The sequence below is a fragment of the Oculina patagonica genome, chromosome 4, assembly GCF_052425735.1.
Source record: "Oculina patagonica isolate OP01 chromosome 4, crgOcupat, whole genome shotgun sequence".
NCBI classification, from domain to species: domain Eukaryota; kingdom Metazoa; phylum Cnidaria; class Anthozoa; order Scleractinia; family Oculinidae; genus Oculina; species Oculina patagonica.
Window position 1 is genome coordinate 28971201 of NC_135761.1, and position 19412 is coordinate 28990612.

Consider the following 19412-nt stretch of genomic DNA (forward strand, 5'->3'; position numbering starts at 1 on the left):
TATGTGTTTATACCAATTTGAAATCAAGTTAAAGAGGAAATTTTAACCATCTACTTAATTAAAATATCCCTTTTCCACTAAACATGTAGTAAATTATGTTTCCCTAGCAACCGTTGCTATGGTAATTTATGGCAAATAAGGTATATTTTGCAACAGGAAGAGCCTGGAAGTTTAAAACAACTCCCCAAACTTGTCCAATTCGCCTCTTTCTCAAAAGTTTAATTTGTTTTATGTCTATAATGAAGTCCAGGTCAAAAACGGCATTTTTAAAACTTTGACTGATTTTCTATAGTTTTCACACGGGGATGCCATACACAAAATAGCCTATATTGTAGTATATAAGTTTACCGATGTATAGCAATAACAAATTAAGCCTTTTGTTTGTTTAAAATGAATTGTGGCATTACATTTTCGTCACAAACGTGAAAAATACGCTTTTTTCATACAAAATTACGGTAAACTCTTAATGTCCTGGTAACCGTTGCCATGGCAACATTAATTTAATTTTCAACATACCCAAACTAAAATACTTTTTGATTTGGACAATCTCCCCAAATTTCATCCGATTTGCATGTTTAGATCAAAAGATATTGATTTTTAAAAGTTGTGAATGACATCAACATGGCTTCCAGTGGAATAACCTTTTAACGTATATGGTCCAGGAAAAGAGCCTCGTTCCCATGTTTTGCAAGAGTTTCGTCAAGTCCAACAACGCGATTCATATACCCCAATGATCACTCTAAACTATGGTATACATTGGAATTTTATATCAAGCCGGCCATCATTTTCGAATTTTTTCGGGTCTGGCCCCCTGACTAAACATGAATCCACTTCCTATGAAAAGTGTCGAAGGGCTGGAAACAGCAAGTACAACCAAGCTCTTATCACGGGTACAAGAGGTATCCACAGAGACGCAGCAAAGTCTCTCCCAGTTAGTGCAGGTTGGTATATGTACATTGAAAATAAATAAACAAACTGGACTTAATTTAACGATGTTTTTTCTTTAATTGCATATCCACAGAGTAATGAAGTAAAAAACTCAAATGCAATGGAAAAAGAAGGCCTGATAAGATCCTTGCAATTTTTAACTGATGACGGACTATCAGTAAGCACTCTAATAACGGACAGATATGTACAGATTCAAAAATACATGAGGGAAACAAGGCCTGCTATTAAGCACAGGTTGGATGGCTGGCATGTTGGCAAAGGTTTGTTGGCTTAATAACAAGTTGTTAACACAGAACTTCAATGATGTTAATTCTCAAAATGACTGTATTTTCTTTCAGGTCTTGTTAAAAAGGTTGACAGTCTTGCCAAAAAGAAAGACTGTGAGGTGGTTTCCAAATGGAAAAAAGGGTGGTAAATCACATGTTCTAGTGTGCTGCATCGACCGATGATGATGAAGACCTAAAGGAGGCAAAGTGGCTGTCAATCAAAAATCCTATAATGAACAAGCATTCAGGGCACGACAATCCTTTGTTTCCCCAGTGTCTTCATAGAAGATTGCATGGCAGAGAACGCAAGAAGAAATGGCTCAAACCAGGTTAAAAGTTTTGACTGTGAATCATAATCTCAATGTAAATAAACTATACCTTTTACAATTCAGAGCCACAAAAGAAATAAAATTAGCTATGTTCCAATACAAAATTATTCATCAAATCTTACCAACGAACAACCTGTTACACAAAATGAAAAACGTTGCCTTCCCTTTCTGCCCTTTTTGTGTCAAACCTTATGGCTTTGAGGTTTGTTCACTGCCCGAAGGCAACCTCTTTTTGGAATAAATTCCAAGAGTGGTATTCGTTTTTAAGTAACACGAAATTGAGTCTTTTGGAGTTAGACGTCATGTTCGGAATTATTCGCCGTCACACTCACCGTTTAGCTCTCAACCATCTCATCATGTTAGGCAAGTATTTTTATATGTTTTAAAGCATTAAATACTAATAAGTTCAAGTTTCAGGATTTCGTCTCTCTTGTGTAGGAAAAATGAACTAGAGAAATATAATGCAGCCACATCTGTTAAAGAGAAAGATTTTAACAATAAATGACATTTTTTTCTATTAGTTTAACTGATAAGTATATTTTTCTATCATTTTGTTTTCCCCTTGGTTGGTCTTTTTATTTTTCATGTTGTCTTTATTACTTGCTTAATTTTTTGTTTCTGTTTCTTATGAGTATAAGCATGTTAGTAGAAGAAGTTGTAATGTAGCATGTGCCGCTAGTTTAAAAATATCTGGTTTGTAGCCAAGCAGGATAAGATTAAAATTATTTGATAAAAGTTGACACTGGCTTAAAATATGTGCAGGACGTTTCGGCTACTGCTGTAGCCTTCTTCAGCAATATGTAAATTTAAAACGGCGTCCCTAGGGTTATAGGAATAAAAAAACTTAAAAATGCAGAAAAAGGTGATAAGGAATGTACTGAATAAAAAGGGGGGTGGAATTCTAAAAACGCGACTAAAAAGGAAGAATAGGGGGTGGTATGCAATTAAAAAATGTCCATCTCGGACTGAGTGCCACGCTTCGAGGAAAAGTCCTTGTCTCTAAACTAAATCCGGTCGATAATGACAACATTTTCCAGATCAATTTCATGATCGTTGAGCAAATGGTGTTCGGACAATAGGGAATTTCTGTCCTATTGTTGTTATCGCTTTAGCATGTTTTTTGATGCGTGTTTTACGTGTGCGCGAGGTATGGCCAATGTAAACACACGCACAGTCTTTGCATTTGATTTTATATACAACACCATTTGCTCATGCCAGTTGTTTGCCCCTGCCCAGCTGTCAGCCATACAAGTTCAAGAAGCCACCATTCATCCACTGTGGCAACTCCGCCCCCTGGACTAAACTCTCGAGGACAAGATACTCTGTATTGGTCTCAGTCTCCCAATATTCAGCTCCGGTTGAAGGACTCGTCCCCCTGGCCCCCAGGTTTCCTGTTAACTTTGGTTAAGAAGAAAAAGCCAGTTGTAGACACTTTCCATAAGTGGTTAGATGCATTTACATGCTGGTGATTGCCGCTGCTTACCTTAGGCACTCTTAAGAGCTCATCAAATCATCAGCAAAACTGTCACCAAGTTCAAGGGGCTAGTTTGGTTGTCTACTAGTAATACGTGACTCGCAGGGCCTCGCGAAGCTCTGGGTTGGGGAGGGGGGGGTGTTATAAATAAGGAGTGGATTATTTGAAGTTGAACATTTATTGAATTGTACATATTCAATTTTCCACAGTAGGCGGAAAGATATATTTGTTAGAAATTTCAACGGGCATGGCCGCGACACCCTCGTTCCCAGGGTCTACTCCGCTTTGAAGATGGTGGCTTTTTCTGGTTCGAAAAGAGGTATAAAGCGTTGGAAAGCGCAGGCTATTTTCAAAATCATCGACAAATTATTGGATAGTCGCATTTTGCACATTTATTTGATGGCATTAAAAAAAAGAAGAAGAACGAACGGCAGGAGGATTCGAAGCCTCCGCCCGCGCGCCCCTGATGGCGATGAAAGATTTATAGCCTGAATAGGCGTTGAGGGAGTATTATGTGGAGATCAATGTTATTTTAATCCGAAAAGAAAAACGATAAAAATGAAAGGCTCAGAATTCGAAGTCACAAAAAAAAAAAGAAAAAAAAAAAGAAAAAAAAAAAACCCTAGCCGGATTCGAACCCCCGACCTCAGTTCCGAAGATCTGATTTCAAGTTCGACGCCTTACCATTAGGCCACCAGCGCGCGGCGGCCGTGTGACGTCATTTCCGCCACACACCAAGCTCACAAATATATATATATATATATAGAAATATATATATGACCGTAAACTCCACACGAGATTTCATCCCGCCTGATCCTTTTGAGGGACAAAATTATACACCCCGCTACGCTCGGCCTTCGGCCTCGCTTCGCGAGGAATAATAAATGATGAACAGTTCAGGCACTGTGCAGCCTATGACCTTATGGATTGCAGACCTTAGTATAGCCTGGGAAACCATTGATCTAGAAACCTGGACTGTCACATTCTCGGGTCTCACTAAGCCCCTTTATTACGTGTGTTCCAGGCGCTACCAGCACGATGAATGCCTCAGACAGGATCTAGGCAAGAAGCCTCGCCGCCTAGCCACTGTCTGCTTTGACTTCAACAAGACCTCAGGCTATCAACGCCCCCCCCCCCTGTCACTACGAGCATGTCTGCCGCCACTGTGGCTCCAACAGTCATACCCTGTTTACCTGCTCAAGACAGTCCAATAGCAGAGATCGCAGCAAAAAATTAGGTGGACTACATCAATGTCGCAACCAGCCAATGGTTTCTACCCCCATTAACATAGTCAAATTAGCTCATCCCAATCATAATTTCAATACTACTTAAGTTAATGCACCAAGATGTGGTACTCGCATTGGTTATACTGGGCCCAAACATTTGGGTGTCACGCAAACTCATTTCTGCATTCCAACACCCTGGTGTTGTCTCTGCCAATTTATGTAAAGAAATTCAGCTGGGTCAGATTGCAGGTCCATTCCCTTGCTAACCTCTTCCAGATTTTCAAAGTCACCCCAATAGGCGTTGTTCATGAGAAACACTCCACTAAGTGGCGAACCATCTATCGCCTCTCCTACCCAGAAGGGGAAAGCATAATCCCCAAGGAACCGTACTCCCTCCAGTATGTTCACAGCTATAATGTTATCAGCATTCTTCAACAGCTGGGCCATTTATGGCGCAGACTGATCTGAAGTCAGCCTTTTGCCTTTTAACCATTCACCCTGATGACTGGAATCTTTTGGGAAACGGAAATGTCTTACGCTATAATCTAAGAATACTCACAAGAATATTTTCAACTTAAAAATCGATATAAAATACGGATATTCATACAGGGCCTTAAAACAAAATAGCATATTCTGGTTGCTATTATATATTTCGAAATGCATTGGTGTTTTAATCTGTTAAAAATATTTACACACAGCAACAGGCGTGTACATCATCAAAAATAATGAATAAATATACATGTCTTCATTTTTGCAGATGGAAAACGAAGCAATTGTACAAAAGTACAATGCGCAGCGTGAAAAAAATAATCAGCGAGTGAAAGACTAGAGGGTAAACAACCGCGAAAAATATCTTGAGCAAAAGCACCGCGAAAACGGGGCAAAAAGCCCATGACCGACGACCAGCGGGAGGGAAGGCGAAGAAGAAGTCGCGAGGGGATGCGCGCCCTAAGACGAAAAAGGACGAATGACAAATAGACGAGAACAGAGATGCGCGAGCTGCTCAGCGACTTCGTCCAAGACTTCAGCAGCATTGGAGAAGCTCGTGCGGAGCAAAGGAGAAGAAGAAGAATGGAGGCAGAGATAAAAAACATGGAAGAGAAGAAAAGAGAAGAGGACAGAAAGCGGGAAAATCAAGAAAAAATTAACAACAGACGAATGAAAGAAAGGGAGAGGAGAGCGAGAGAGAATCACCGATTAGAGGAATTGCTATGTGAGAGTGTAGGGCTCAATTTCGGAAATGTTTTAATGAATAATAGTTTATAAATAGGACAATGGCCGCAGTGTAAATAAAAGTTTATTTTAACAATATGATTACTACAAAATTACACAAAGTCTGATGATTTCTTTTTTTATCAATAACGTTTATTGAATAATAACAGTATAAACTTCAAAGGAAGTAATTTTGAAATATCTTGGAATTTCTTTCAAGATGGTATAATTTATGCGTACAAAAGTACAACGCGCAGCGTGAAAAAATAATCATTGAGTGAAAGACTGGAGGGTAAACAACCGCGAAAAATACCTTGAGCAAAAGCACCGCGAAAACCAGAAACAAAGCCCATGACCGACGACCAGCGGGAGGGAAGGCGAAGAAGTCGCAAGGGGATGCGCGCCCTAAGAACCAAAAGGAGGAATGACGAAAAGATGAGAACAGAGATGCGCGAGCTGCTCAGTGACTTCGTACAAGATATCAGCAGCATTGGAGAAGCTCGTGCGGAGCAAAGGAGAAGAAGAACGGAGGCGGAGATAAAAAACATGGAAGAGAAGAAAAGAGAAGAGGACAGAAAGCGGGAAAATCAAGAAAAAATTAACGAGAGACGAATGCAAGAAAGGGAGAGGAGAGCGAGAGAGGGCAGAAAGAGAGAGGAGAGAGAGAGAGAGAATGGCCGATTAGAGGAATTGCTATGTGAGAGTGTAGGGCTCAATTTCGGAAATGTTTTAATGAATAATAGTTTATAAATAGGACAATGGCCGCAGTGTAAATAAAAGTTTATTTTAACAATATGATTACTACAAAATTACACAAAGTCTGATGATTTCTTTTTTATCAATAACGTTTATTGAATAATAACAGTATAAACTTCAAAGGAAGTAATTTTGAAATATCTTGGAATTTCTTTTAAGATGGTATAATTTATGAAAGTGATAAATGATAATTTATGCATATAATAATTTATGCGTATAATTGATGCGTACAAAAGTACAACACGCAGCGTGACAAAATAATCAGCGAGTTAAAGACTGGAGGGTTAACAACCGCGAAAAATATCTTGAGCAAAAGCACCGCGAAAACCGGAAAAAAAGCCCATGACCCGCGACCAGCGGGAGGGAAGGCGAAGAAGAAGTCGCGAGGGGATGCGCGCCCTAAGACGAAAAAGGAGGAATGACGAAAAGACGAGAACAGAGATGCATGAGCTGCTCAGCAACTTCGTCCAAGATATCAGCAGCATTCGTGCAAAGCAAAGGAGAAGAAGAAGAACGGAGGCAGAGATTAAAAACATGGAAGAGAAGAAATTAAGAGAAGAGGACAGAAAGCGGGAAAATCAAGAAAAAATTAACGAGAGACGAATGCAAGAAAGGGAGAGGAGAGCGAGAAAGGGCGGAAAGAGAGAGGAGAGAGAGAGAATCACCGATTAGAGGAATTGCTATGTGAGAGTGTAGGGCTCAATTTCGGAAATGTTTTAATAAATTATAGTTTATAAATATAGAACAATGGCCGCAATGTAAATAAAAGTTTATTTTAACAATATAATTACTAAGTCTGATGATTTCTTTTTTATTGAATAATAACAGTATAAACTTCAAAGAAAGTAGTCAGTTACAATTTTAAGCCTCGTTTAGCTAGCATTATTTTTTTTTACAAGTTTCTCGGTCAAAGTACGCCTGCCTGGTAAATTGGAAATAGCTCTGATCATTTTGTCGTTGGCTCACTGGTATATAACAACCGGGCAATGTCCGATCAACAGTTTAAGAAAATTACAGTATTGAAGGACACCACATATTTCCCGTTTCACTACACCCAGGATGATATAGACGCTCAGGTGATCGACGCTTTGATAAAGGCGAATGTGTACGAAAAACCACAAGACTATTACAGGTACTATATTACCACTACAACTATTTGTGGTTATAAATATAGGAATCATCGCACCATTCCCCTTTACTCACGGTGCATTTTGTATCATGTAAACAGGACATTATCTGGCCGGGACATTGTTGTTGACTCACTATTCCCAACAACGTCTTAAGCATGGTTTTCAATAGCGACAAAAGCACAAACTTTACTATAATTATAAGCATAATCACACAATAAGGACAACTTTTGATCTACGGGCGAATTTTCTTATACTCTTGCGCTACATCGCTTAAGCCCATGCAACCACATGCTTTAGTTGTTTCGTTGTTAACAACAACAACAACAACAACCACCTTCAATGTACTCTCAAGTTTATGGCTGTAGCTTCCCTGCTGCTATCTTGCATTTCTAGTGTATGCCACTTTGGCAGTTCCACAGCATGCTGGAGTAGCGGGACAATTAACATATACAACAATACTCAGTATGCATGCTTATTCGTTTGTTTATGGCAAAAGTGTGTTTTTTATCTATGTAATTCTGAAGATTTATAGGCGTTAGAGAAATCGCAGGTAAAGGAGATTGAGAGCTCACAACATGGTGCTAATATAGATAGACACACCTTTCCTTGATATGGCCAGTTTGAATATATATCTGAATGATGCACATATATCTGATAAAACAATTCACTTAAGCATGCGTCAAGGTTCAGTTTTAGAAGCTGTGGATTCGCTGACAGCAGATATGATAGAAAATGGTAGTGATGTTCCAGTGGATGTGATGGCTGATAGTAGAGAAGTGGTTTTTTTTATTTTCATCTCATGTTATAGGAATACATATGGTAGCTTTGATAGTAAGACAAGTTAAGATCATTCAATTGCAAGCCATACAATATCCTTTGGTACCTTGATGTCAATTGCATTCGGTGTGTTTTCAAGTCTCGACATGTCACTTGTGACTTTCTTGATAGAATTGGCTTGGACTACTTTATAATACTTATAGCTGAGTGTGAATGTATCTTTTTAGAAAAACTCAGGAATTGATCGTGGAAGTGGGAAGTGACGTCTGTTAATCACAACCCGTTCCAAGAAGCTGATTCAGTGAGTTGTAATACTGTGTTGGTATTAAATCTCAGTCTCCATATATTGTTTTTAAGTCGGCATTTTCTTCTGTTTTGTTTCCAGAGAGAAACTCAACAACTCTCCTAAAACTTCATTTGCGGAAAACTCAGTGAGTTGAATTGAACTTAAGTAATAAATTAGCTAAGCAGGAATTTAAGTGACTGCACGTACCGCACACACGCACATTTTCATGTAACCCCTTCGTATATTTTGTGATGAACTAGGTGCCTACAGTGCTTTTTGTTAAGTTGAGAGCAGTTTTAGTTGCGATATGAGGCGCAATACACCAGTCCAATCATTCAACAGTGTCATTAAACAAAGTAGTGCAACGAAAGCAGCGTTACATGCCTCCATTAACCACATCCTACAAGGCAATGAGACCACCACACAAACCTGCACAGCACAAGAAACCATGCCCAGAGCAGGAAGCCTAAGCAAAGATGACAGCAGCGATGCATCTTTCTAATCATTGGCAGGTTTATCTAGGTTTGAAAGTGTAGATGAACTAGGTGGCTAACACAGCCTTCGACAGCAAGATTACTGCTAAATTGTTCAGTTGTTAAAGAAATGCAAGCTAAATTCCTCTGCGTTCCACAATGTCATAGCTTCCGTTCTCAAGATGGAAGCGTTCTACCTTGCTGAGTTCAATCGCAAAAGGCATTCATCAAAAATAGAAGAAAGTTTTTCTTCCGGGAAAGACGAAGACAACTGTGTACTTAAAACTAAAATATATGTCTGAAGAGCTTTGATCCAAAGTCAACACATTAGAAGTTGTTATTCAGCAAACGTGAACTTTCAGACAGAAGCCCTAAAATGACCCCAAAAAAGTTGGCCATCCACACATTTATTAAGTTGTATTATTTAATTTGCTTATCATCATAGAAATGAGATTTTGTGTGCACTTCATATTTCATTAACCTTGCATCCTTACTTTATGACTCCCTTTATGATATTTAAAATTTTTAATTGGTAAAAACTGAGGATCCTCGCAAATCCCTGTTGTTACTGCTGATCACCCACTGTTTACTGTGGCGAAGGGAATTCAATGGACAATGCATGAGCTAGATGAGAGCCACATAGCTGTCATGCTAGGGAGATGGCTGCTATTAAAGATTTCAGTAAGTGGGTCCATGGAAGTGGATGGACAGGCCTTGACAAATGCATTAGTTGTATCACTGGGCGTAACAGATTAATTCCTATCAACAAGCCACATCACATGAACAAGACGGGCTTATCAAGTTACGGCAGCCAGTTTTGATGAATAATGCATATGAAGAATACAGTAAACCTGAGGCGATTGATAGGCTAGCTCGACCATTTACCAAGACAGGAGAATAATTTGGCATTGAGTGTCAAGAAGAAGAATTTGTTTTTCTCGGTGACACCAATCACAACAAAGCCGGCCAAAAGGCCAGCCACAATATTTTTAAAATTTAACGGCCATAATCAACAAAATGAGCTAGTATTACAATCATTACGTTAGTAAAAGTGTGTAATGCAGATCAGCATTTATATAGTCACACTAATGACTTCTTATTGGTACAAAAGTGAGAGAAAACCAGTTTCTACCCCCTACGCGTCCATCAAATAAAATGGAACGCGAATAAAAATTATATTTAGAAAGACATGTTTTTGGTACAAGAATGAGAGAAAAAACCTTCGCGTATGTACTTTTCTGGCATTTTACTATATAGACACAAATATTGAGCTCTGATTGGAAGACAAATAAGAGAAAGTCGAATTGAAAACTCCCCCATATGGCCCTTTTACCAGGCTTCCTGGAGTCCGGGGGAGGTGTAGGGGGTCTCAAACCGCTTCAGGGAACGCGGTAAAACCGGTTTTATAAGCGTACCTATTTAATGCCAGCAGTTTGCAAAAGCGTCCTCTTTCTCCAAAGATGCAAGATGATCGACAAAGAAACGCGCAGAAACACCGATTTCATTGGCTTTACTTCAAACCTAAAGGTAATTTATTCTTTCGATTTGTTGTTTGCTCGAAATAGGATTTAAGTCGTTGGCATGTCGAGCGGTAACCAATCCGTTCCGATTAAATTTAAAGTTTAGAAGATGCCACTTCCAAGAGTCCCTTCTGAAACTCTTGAAGATCTCCGTTGCATTGAACAAAGACTGCAAGATTAAATCAAGGGGCTAACGTTTATTTCCATGAAAAGAAGCTTTAGGTAGCATACAACGTACGAGAAAATATTTAAGTCACAAACGTGAAGAGAATTCTTTTTAAAGGCAGAAAGAAATTGAATACGACTGAAATTGACATTGTACAATGTTGTGTTACTCTCAATAAAATATGTTGTGTGACTGTTTTTGTCTTTCTAGTCATGTCATCCACGTGTTATATCTGCAAGCAGAACCGATCCTGCTGTGGACCAATTTTCCACAGTTTGTACAATGACACAGACATGTTAGCAGAACAACCAAAGTGGAAGGAAACGAAATTTCCAAAAAATGGCCCCGTGGCCCCGTATGGATAACGTGCTGCGGGTCCTATTATGGAGAGTATTATGAAATCAAATGTAAACAAAAACCAATTCATTTTTCCCAAAGACACAATAGAGCAAGCATTGTTAAGAACAAAACACGCAATATCGATTGCTGATATGTGATGAACAAGATGCTTAAAATCTAAGAGATAAATGGAAAGCAGATACATTTATGATTGACGCAATAAACAAATTACCAGGAAGCAAAACAATGACAGAAAGAATTGTAAAAAGAATCATGCAAGCAAAAAGAAACTAAAATTGTAAATTATTGTATCACTCTTAATAAAGTGTGTTGTGTAACCTATAGTTGTGCGACTTTTCTTTGCATTACCAACAAATCACAAGTCACATTTCAAATTTTTATTTAACTTGCAATACAGCCAAACATTTTTCAAATTTAATCCCTGACTTAATCCACCAACCACAACAAAGCCCGCCAAAATATTTTTAAAATTCAACGGTCAATATTCGACAAAATGAGCTGATATTACTACTGATGTCAAACTGGAAACAAAATTAATGCAAAGCGAAGAGAAAGGCATAGGGCAAATACTTATGGCCAGACTGTATTTGCTTTGTACAGACAAGCTGTTGTTACAAATCCTGGGAGAAATAAGCCTGATCCAACAGCTTTACGAGTGTTTATCACAAGCATGCAAACGACCGTAGTGTCTTTGCCTTTCCAGAATTATGCCTGGTCTTCGTCTGTCCATCTTTTTTTTGATATTACAAGTGACCTTTATAGTGCGTTTCTACGCCCAAGCCTTTGTGAACACACATACAGCCTTTGCTTCCAGAGTCACGACCAAAACTACCTGTGTTGCCTGTGTAGCAGCAGTTTTTTCACACTTTGTCAAATACTTGCCCAGTACTTATGGCAGAACTGAATTCGCCATGTACAGATAAGCTGTTGTTACAAATCCTGGGAGAAATAAGCCTGATCCAACAGCTTTACGAGTGGTAATCACATGCATCCAAACCACCAAAGTGTCTTTGCCTTTCCAGAATTATGCCTTGTCTTTGTCTGTCCATTTTTCATATTATTAGTGACCTTTATAGTGCGTTTCTATGCCAAGCCTTTCTGAACACACATGCAGCCTTTGCTTCCAGTGTCACGACCAGAACTACCTGTGTTTGCCTGTGTAGCAACAACCATTCGTACAAAAAACATAGTAAATTTGTTAGTTTACTAAATAATGACGAAGCATTAGCTAAGAAAAAAACTATTTCCGAAATTGGTTGCAGGTCCACAATTGCGAGTCAGTCAGCAGTCTACAGAAAAATTCACACAATGAAGTAAAAGAGGACTACCAGTTAGAAGAATATCTCACTGCTGTTGAAAATCCAGCGCATCCAATAAGTATTACTAAGCTACGATTAGGAGTACATCCCCTATGCATACAAACTGGAAAATATGAGAATGCAGGAGCATCCATACCAGTTGGAAAACGAAAGTGTTCAAGGTATGTGAGGAAAACCACATTCTCTTTCAACTTTAAAAATTGCTGCGGTAGCATTACCAAAGAGCAGTTGCAATGAGAACCCACACATCACAAGCCTGCCAGTGCTTTAAGTTCAACCGGAAAATAGCAAGATCATAACAATTTCTTATAGCGTTTTGAAGAAATTGTTTGGGGAAGCAGACCACATCATGAATTATCAAAACTCTGTGTGGTGCAGTCACCAATGCTGACACTGGAAGCTAGCAAGCAAGATCTCTAGTTTGTGGCTTTAAAGGAAGACTACAGCAGGCTGCACTTTGTCAAAGGTTTGGACACTGGGAGGGTAACATGTGTTAGACATTTGTCTGGTACACCAGAAGAGGTCAGGGATGAAAGTTAGTACTAGAGTGTGAGACACACCTTTTTCTCTTCAAGCATTCTGTTTTATGGCAGACAAGGTTATGACTTGGGCTTCAAGAGAAGAGGTTCAGACAATTTTAAAGTGAATCACCTCTTTACCAAAGAATTCAGAGACTAATACCAACAACAAGACCTGATCAAGGAAAGCTACAGAATTGGAGTTAGTGGTGGACAAAGCAGAAGCATTTGAGTTAGTCTCCTTTTCTGCAGTCTAGTCCCACTTTTAGTTTTCATTTAAAACATCCTTAGCAATGTTTTAGTACCAAAGTGACAGAGCTCTTATTGCTGAGATCTGATTCACACTTGTAAATGAGCATAAAAAGAAAAAGGGGTCGGTAGCATTTGCTTATCCTTATCTTTATGTGGTGACACTGACAAGATTGTGTTTGTGCCTTGTAAGGGCCTGTTTTCATTTCATGCTTTTGTGATGAGTGAGGGGAAAGGAGGAAACTGGATTCACATGATGGGTTACTCAACAGATTCTCTGCTGGTTTTTCACGGTCCACTTAACCTAGACGAACAACATTTAAACATACCACAGACCACACATGAATTTGTATGCCTAAGCAAAAATAAAACTACCATCCACAATTCACGTGAATGGACCCCTAGCTGGGAATGACTCTACAAAACTTGCAAGATAAACTCAAGTCAATCCACTTGTAATCGCAATCACAGCAGCAATGGAGATCAGGCAACGATCTTTAACACAGAAGACGAAATCAAGTCCTACCAGCATATATTCGACAGGGCTCACTGGTATAACAACCGGGCAATGTCCGTTCAACAGTTTAAGGAAATTACATTATTGAAGGACACAACATACTTCCCCATTCACTGCACCAAGGACGATATCGACGCACAAGTGATGGACGCTTTGATAAAGGCCAATGCGTATGAAAAACCACCAGGCCATTACAGGTACTATATTACTACTTCCAATATTTGTGGTTTTAAATATAGGAATCGTCGCACCATTGCACTTTACTCACAGTGCATTTTGTATCATGTAAACAGGACATTTTCTTTGTGTCTCTCTTGCAAACGGAAATCTGTTGAGCACTCAAGGTAACTCTCTTGCTCCACTGAACATCTGTCTCTTTTCCAGAGTGAATTCTTTCAACGGTGAAGAAAGCCTTTACGAAAAACCAGAAGGCCATTACAGGTACTATATTACCACTAGGACTATTTGTGGTTATAAATATAGGAATAATCGCACCATCCCACTTTACACACGGTGGTTTCTTGTACCTTGTAAAATGTCCCATCACTGGGGAAGATACGGTGGCTGACGAAGAATTGTTAAAAGAAAGAGAAGAAAAATAAAGAAAAAATTAAGGAAATAAAGGGAAAGAATAAGAAGAAAATAAAATTGAACTTAAGAAAAAGAAGAATTAAGAAAACAATAAACAAGAGAATATTTTCAGGAAGAAAGAGAGGAGTCCAAGAAAACAGAAAGTGAAAAAAGAAAGAATAAGATGTGGTATGGCTTTTAATCATCCAAACCACAGGGTGAACGCTTGACTTTTATTAACTTGATATATTTTTTACCATTCCCATATCTGATATTTTTCACTTTGTTAATAATTATTGTTTTCCATAACATTTTATTAATGTTTTGTAGTACTGGAAAGGTTTTAAAACTTTTCTACACTAAAATACAAAAAAATCGTGCAGTTTTACCAACAGTTAACTGAAATGCAAATAAAGCTGGCTGTTTTATAGAACATGAACTTTGAAAATGGGATAAGAATGGAAGTAGTTAGTAATGAACACAGACTCAGAGAAACACAGAGAAAGACTCTTGACAGAAGCTAGACAAGGCAGAATTTTTTTATGAATAAAATAAGAATATCAAAAGAAAGCAACATGAACGGTACAATTAAATAACAAAAAAAAAAAGAAAAAGTACAGAGAGGAAAAAAAGAAGCCACTTGATTGGCACTGAAGTCCTGAAGACGAAGATATGCACTTCAGAGAAAAACATAAAAATAAGATGAATGACAAGAGAAAAAAAATATCAGGAAGATGATGAGAAGTTAAGGTAGGGAAAAAGTGACTGAGCATTTAAGAAATTATTACCACATGAAAAAGAAAAAGGTTGATTCAGCTGTTAATTTAATGACAATTTACGAAGACTGTAAAGCCTAGTGAAACAGAATAAGAAAAATTGTATGATTCAAACATTTAAGATTTTTGGCATTGCAAGTCTTGTTTTCTTGCTCATGATGGTGAACATTTAAATTATGGGAATTATTAATACATTGTATTTTCCCAGTTTGGGCCTCGCGCTTTTATCTGTTTCGAGGTGTTTGGAACCCGCCGTGAAGCACAAAGCCTGAGTTTTTGACAAGTCTTCTCAAATGAAACAATAAAAAATTATGCAGTGACATGTTTTCTCAAATCAAACAATGATAAAATATGTAGTTACATTTTTGCCCTTCACTGAAAGTACATGTTTACATGCGTGATGAATTGTTGCTGTGCAGTTGGCGTCCGACCATGAGTGATATACCTCCATACATATCTCCATACACTCTGCGATAACAAGGGTCCAACTGTTACAATCATCCGTGTTGGCCAATACATCTTTGGAGAATATAACAATAGAGTTGATGTTCGTAGGCGTAAATATGTTTTTGGCCCGACTCAGGCTCATTTTAGCCCGAGCCGCAGGCGAGGGCTAAAATGAGCTCTGAGAAGGGCCAAAAGCATATTTACGCCCAAGAACATCAACTCTATCTCATTATAATCATTTCAGAGGGCATTTAGTTAAGAAATCAAAAACAGTTAGCGATATTTTGAACGCTGACGACTTGCAAGTCGGCGTATATTTCTGATTGTAAATCAGGTTTAAAAGTTTACAAAACTCGGCAGAAAACCACAAAATTACTCAAAACAATCTTTGCTTGAAAGGAAATTACAAAATTCTTTTGGCAGCAAAGAAATAGTCGTCATTTAGAAGTGTTTAAATTAATTGTGCTGTTAACTGAACTGGCAGTTTGGAATATGCCTAAAATTCGACTGAGCGAGTTTTGCTCAATGAAGACAAACTGTACATTTACTTCGCCGCCTGGATTCTTCTTTAAGTTTCTAAATTCTTCTTCATCTAGCTGAGAAGACTGAGAATTTGCTTCCCTGTTCAGTCCTTCAACAATTTTGTCAACAGTTGAATGGTTTTCAGTTCTGATTGGCTGGCTTCGTTATTTTCTTGTTCCTGATTGGTCCACGGCAGCGGGCTAAAATATATTTTAGCCCGCTGAATTCTCCATTTTAGCCCGCAAAATACGCCACAATGCCCGATGAAATGATTATAATAAATCAGTTTATCATAGAGGAAAGATAATGAAACATGACTGTTAAATCTTCACTTTGGGCTTGCACATTGTGTTGAAGCTTCAAGGCACTCTGACCTGACCTTAGGGCCCCCCAAGGAACAATGACTATAACAAACCGCTGAGTTAGCACAGAAATACGTAAAATGCCACTTGAATCTTGTCAGTCACTGCCAAGCCTACAGTCCCACTGTCCAGCCAAGTTAGGAGATATGCAGTAGCTAGACCCTGTCATTACCTTCTTTCACTACTACTAGTTACTAGTATTTTATGGCCACTTTTTCTTGGGCCAATTTTTTTATATATTGTTTTTTTTAGGTTTTTAACCTTTTAACTAGCTTAAGTTATTCTTATAATGTTCACATGTTTACTTTTCTGCCATAGAAATATCAATATGATTATCACCATCATAACCATTATTATGAATAAAGGTCTCAGCTTTTGTTGCTTTCCATACACTCTGCAACAATAAGGGTCCCACTGTTACATTATCCGTGTTGGACAGTACATATTTGGAGAATACAACAATGTATTTTAGAGGAAAAATGCTAAGTACAACTTTCAAATCTTCACCTTGTGCTCACACATCGTGGTCAAAGATTATCAAATGTCAAATGCCATAACAGATGATAATGGATACTGATGTTTTATATCATGATTTAAAAAAGTTTGTCAATGTTGATGAATTTTCTTGGTACAAAGCAAGAAGTATTGCTTCAGATAACACATTTCATGTTATTCAGTTCCTGACACCTGCTGTTGAAAATCATGCATAGTGGCTGCTGTGTTACCGCACCTCCACTCACGGCTGGATACCAAGAACCTTCCACAGGGCTCAAAATTAAGCCACTCAATGGACAATGACTGGACTGATTTAGGGAGTTGACCAGTCAACCTTTTGTCTTGTCAGTCATGTGCAGTCATGTTGACTGGTCACATTCGATTGAATTGAAAATTAAACAAATAAAAATTTCCATGCTGTTCAATTGTTTTAGTTATCAGTATGTAGCAAGTTGCTGTGCATTTCAGATCTTTGATCCAAAATCCTGGGTGAAATGCATCTGTTGCGAGCGTAATATTAACTTAAAAGTAAGATTATACAATGATTAACATCCGTGAACCTTAAAAAATGGGGATAATGAGGAATGAAGAAAAAAAGCAAAGAGGATCTACATTTGTAGATTTGCCAACTGTGTTGCTGGACTTTAAGACCACTTCAATTCAAAGAACCTCTGTTCAAAGGCAGCCTTGGATGGGTCGCTGGCAATTTATTGGATTATTGGCATTTCCTTGAGTACAGGAAAATGTAACTGGAACCCTCAAAAACGTGCGGAGACAGATCTTCGACTCAAGGAGAAGAAGAGAGTGGAGCATGGCGCTCGATCATTTTGGTAGAGCTTCTGTACTCAATCCCAATCTCCAATGCCAAAGTAGAAAGGCTACCATCCTTGCTAATGAATCGTATCAAGACAGATAGAAAGGCAACACTCAGCAAGAGCACTCTTAATAACCTTGCCACATTCCGGGCAGAGGGCCCAGAAAAGATTATGATCCTACTCCAGCCATTTAATCATGGCTATTTAGTGCTCACTGCCGACCTTATCAGAAAACACGGATTGAGCAATGGTCATATTGAAGAAATTTTTTAAGGCTTACATGAATAGGCATATATTCAAACATTCTACTAAGAATGACAATTTTTTATTTTCTTAAAATAATATTATACAAATTTTTAGAATGTTTTTATCACACTTAAGTAAAGCAACAGATACAAGTTCTAGTTGCCAACATGCTGATCCTTAAAGAGGTCAACTGTGTTGATAGAATTGTATGAAAGAACACTTGACAAGAAATTGAATGACATACATGTACAAGTTCAGAGAATATTGATGAGTTCTGTGTTGTCAAGATAGATTTAGTTGTGTTGTGACTGTGGCATTTAAGTGATCTATATGATGTGGCATTTTTATGGTTTAATTGAAGCCAATAGAATCAATCAGTGTAGTCTAGGTCGAATTAGGGTGTGCCACACACTGTTATTTAAAACTCGCTTATAAGAAAGTCACCTTCGAGTGAGATCAAGACATGAGAAGTGTAACCATTCAAGAAGAATAAAATAGTGAGGTTTGCGAAGAACATTCTGGCCTCTTGCCATTCCCAAAAATGTTGTGTCGATTCTTTTCCAACCTTGACACCACCTTTGAACACCCCTTTTCAACTCAAAATCAGGAAGGTGTTTTATGTTTATTGAGAAAACCCTGACTTGCCACGCAAATTTTTTTAATCTTGCACTGATACTAGCCTTTCACTAGCAATTTAGTTTGGGTCTTCTTTCAGGTTTGTTTATCATCACCCTGTATTGTAATTATAGTTTCTGTATTTCTTGCCATAAATATCTATAGATATGTTCTACATTTATTTTCATGTTGTAAATTCTACATTTATCAATCCACTAGCAGGTTCTATTACTTGTTCGGAAGATGGACGAAGTGGGAACAGAAAACACAAAAATTTCCTCACTGCCAGGTACCGCTTCCGGAATCAAGCGATCGACATGAACAAGCCAATTTGTCACCCCGTCAACGGGCTATCAACGCATTGGAGGAATTACGTAACAGTGACATATTACAGCGCAGGATCCAAGACGTGAGTATTATACATGTGCCGAACGATTGTTTATTAAAGTTATTTAAAACATAAGACAACCTCTGAAATATATTTTGTTTATAGTTCCAATATCGTATTCCGGAGGAGCTGGTTTATTCATTTCTCGACTGTCTCAAACGTCATTGTCTGATGTCCAATCAGCCAAATGCCGTCATTAGCACTGAAATAACCATGTGCCATGAGTTAACGGAGGAAACACAGTGGGAATTTGAGAGTTTTTTATTAAATTTTATTCCGAACGAATTGTTCCAGTTTTACGTTGAAATATTGCTGAATTTTAGATATAGACAAAACCTGCAATTGAATCAGTATGAGTGGAGTCATGTGTTAGTGGTTTTTGGTGTAAACCAATTAAATCAATAAGCTATTTTTTGTTGTTGTTTAATTTTTAGTACCCTATACCATCATGCGTACTGATGTTTCTACATTTTTGTCGAAATACACAGGTTGATAGCGACAGAAGAACCCGGCAGATTTAATGCTGAAATAAAGATTGACATTTGTCATGTGGACAATATATTTTCTAGATTACAATTTTATGATTTTATTTTGTCGATCATACCGTCTGAAATCAGACAATATTGGCGTATAGACTTTTATTTTCGTTA

At 38.1% G+C, this 19412-nt stretch overlaps 2 protein-coding genes and 1 long non-coding RNA gene across 3 annotated transcripts; all 3 read left to right on the forward strand.

Annotated features, from left to right (window-relative positions):
- Positions 1-830: 830 nt before the first annotated feature.
- LOC144652757 (uncharacterized) lies at positions 831-1834 on the forward strand. The gene is given in 4 exon segments (XM_078512815.1): positions 831-941; positions 1022-1208; positions 1287-1352; positions 1355-1834. Coding segments are annotated over 4 exon segments (552 nt in total). The 5' UTR covers positions 831-836; the 3' UTR covers positions 1549-1834.
- An 8159-nt stretch (positions 1835-9993) lies between these two features.
- On the forward strand, positions 9994-11034 carry LOC144652758 (uncharacterized). Its single transcript, XR_013570617.1, has 2 exons — positions 9994-10404; positions 10774-11034. It is a non-coding gene; the product is annotated as an uncharacterized LOC144652758 (long non-coding RNA).
- A 2352-nt stretch (positions 11035-13386) lies between these two features.
- Positions 13387-14094, forward strand: LOC144652099 (uncharacterized). Its single transcript, XM_078512130.1, has 2 exons — positions 13387-13723; positions 13911-14094. The coding sequence occupies exons 1-2, from the start codon at positions 13578-13580 to the stop codon at positions 14092-14094; spliced, it is 330 nt and encodes a 109-aa protein (XP_078368256.1). The 5' UTR covers positions 13387-13577.
- The last annotated feature ends 5318 nt before the right edge of the window (positions 14095-19412 follow it).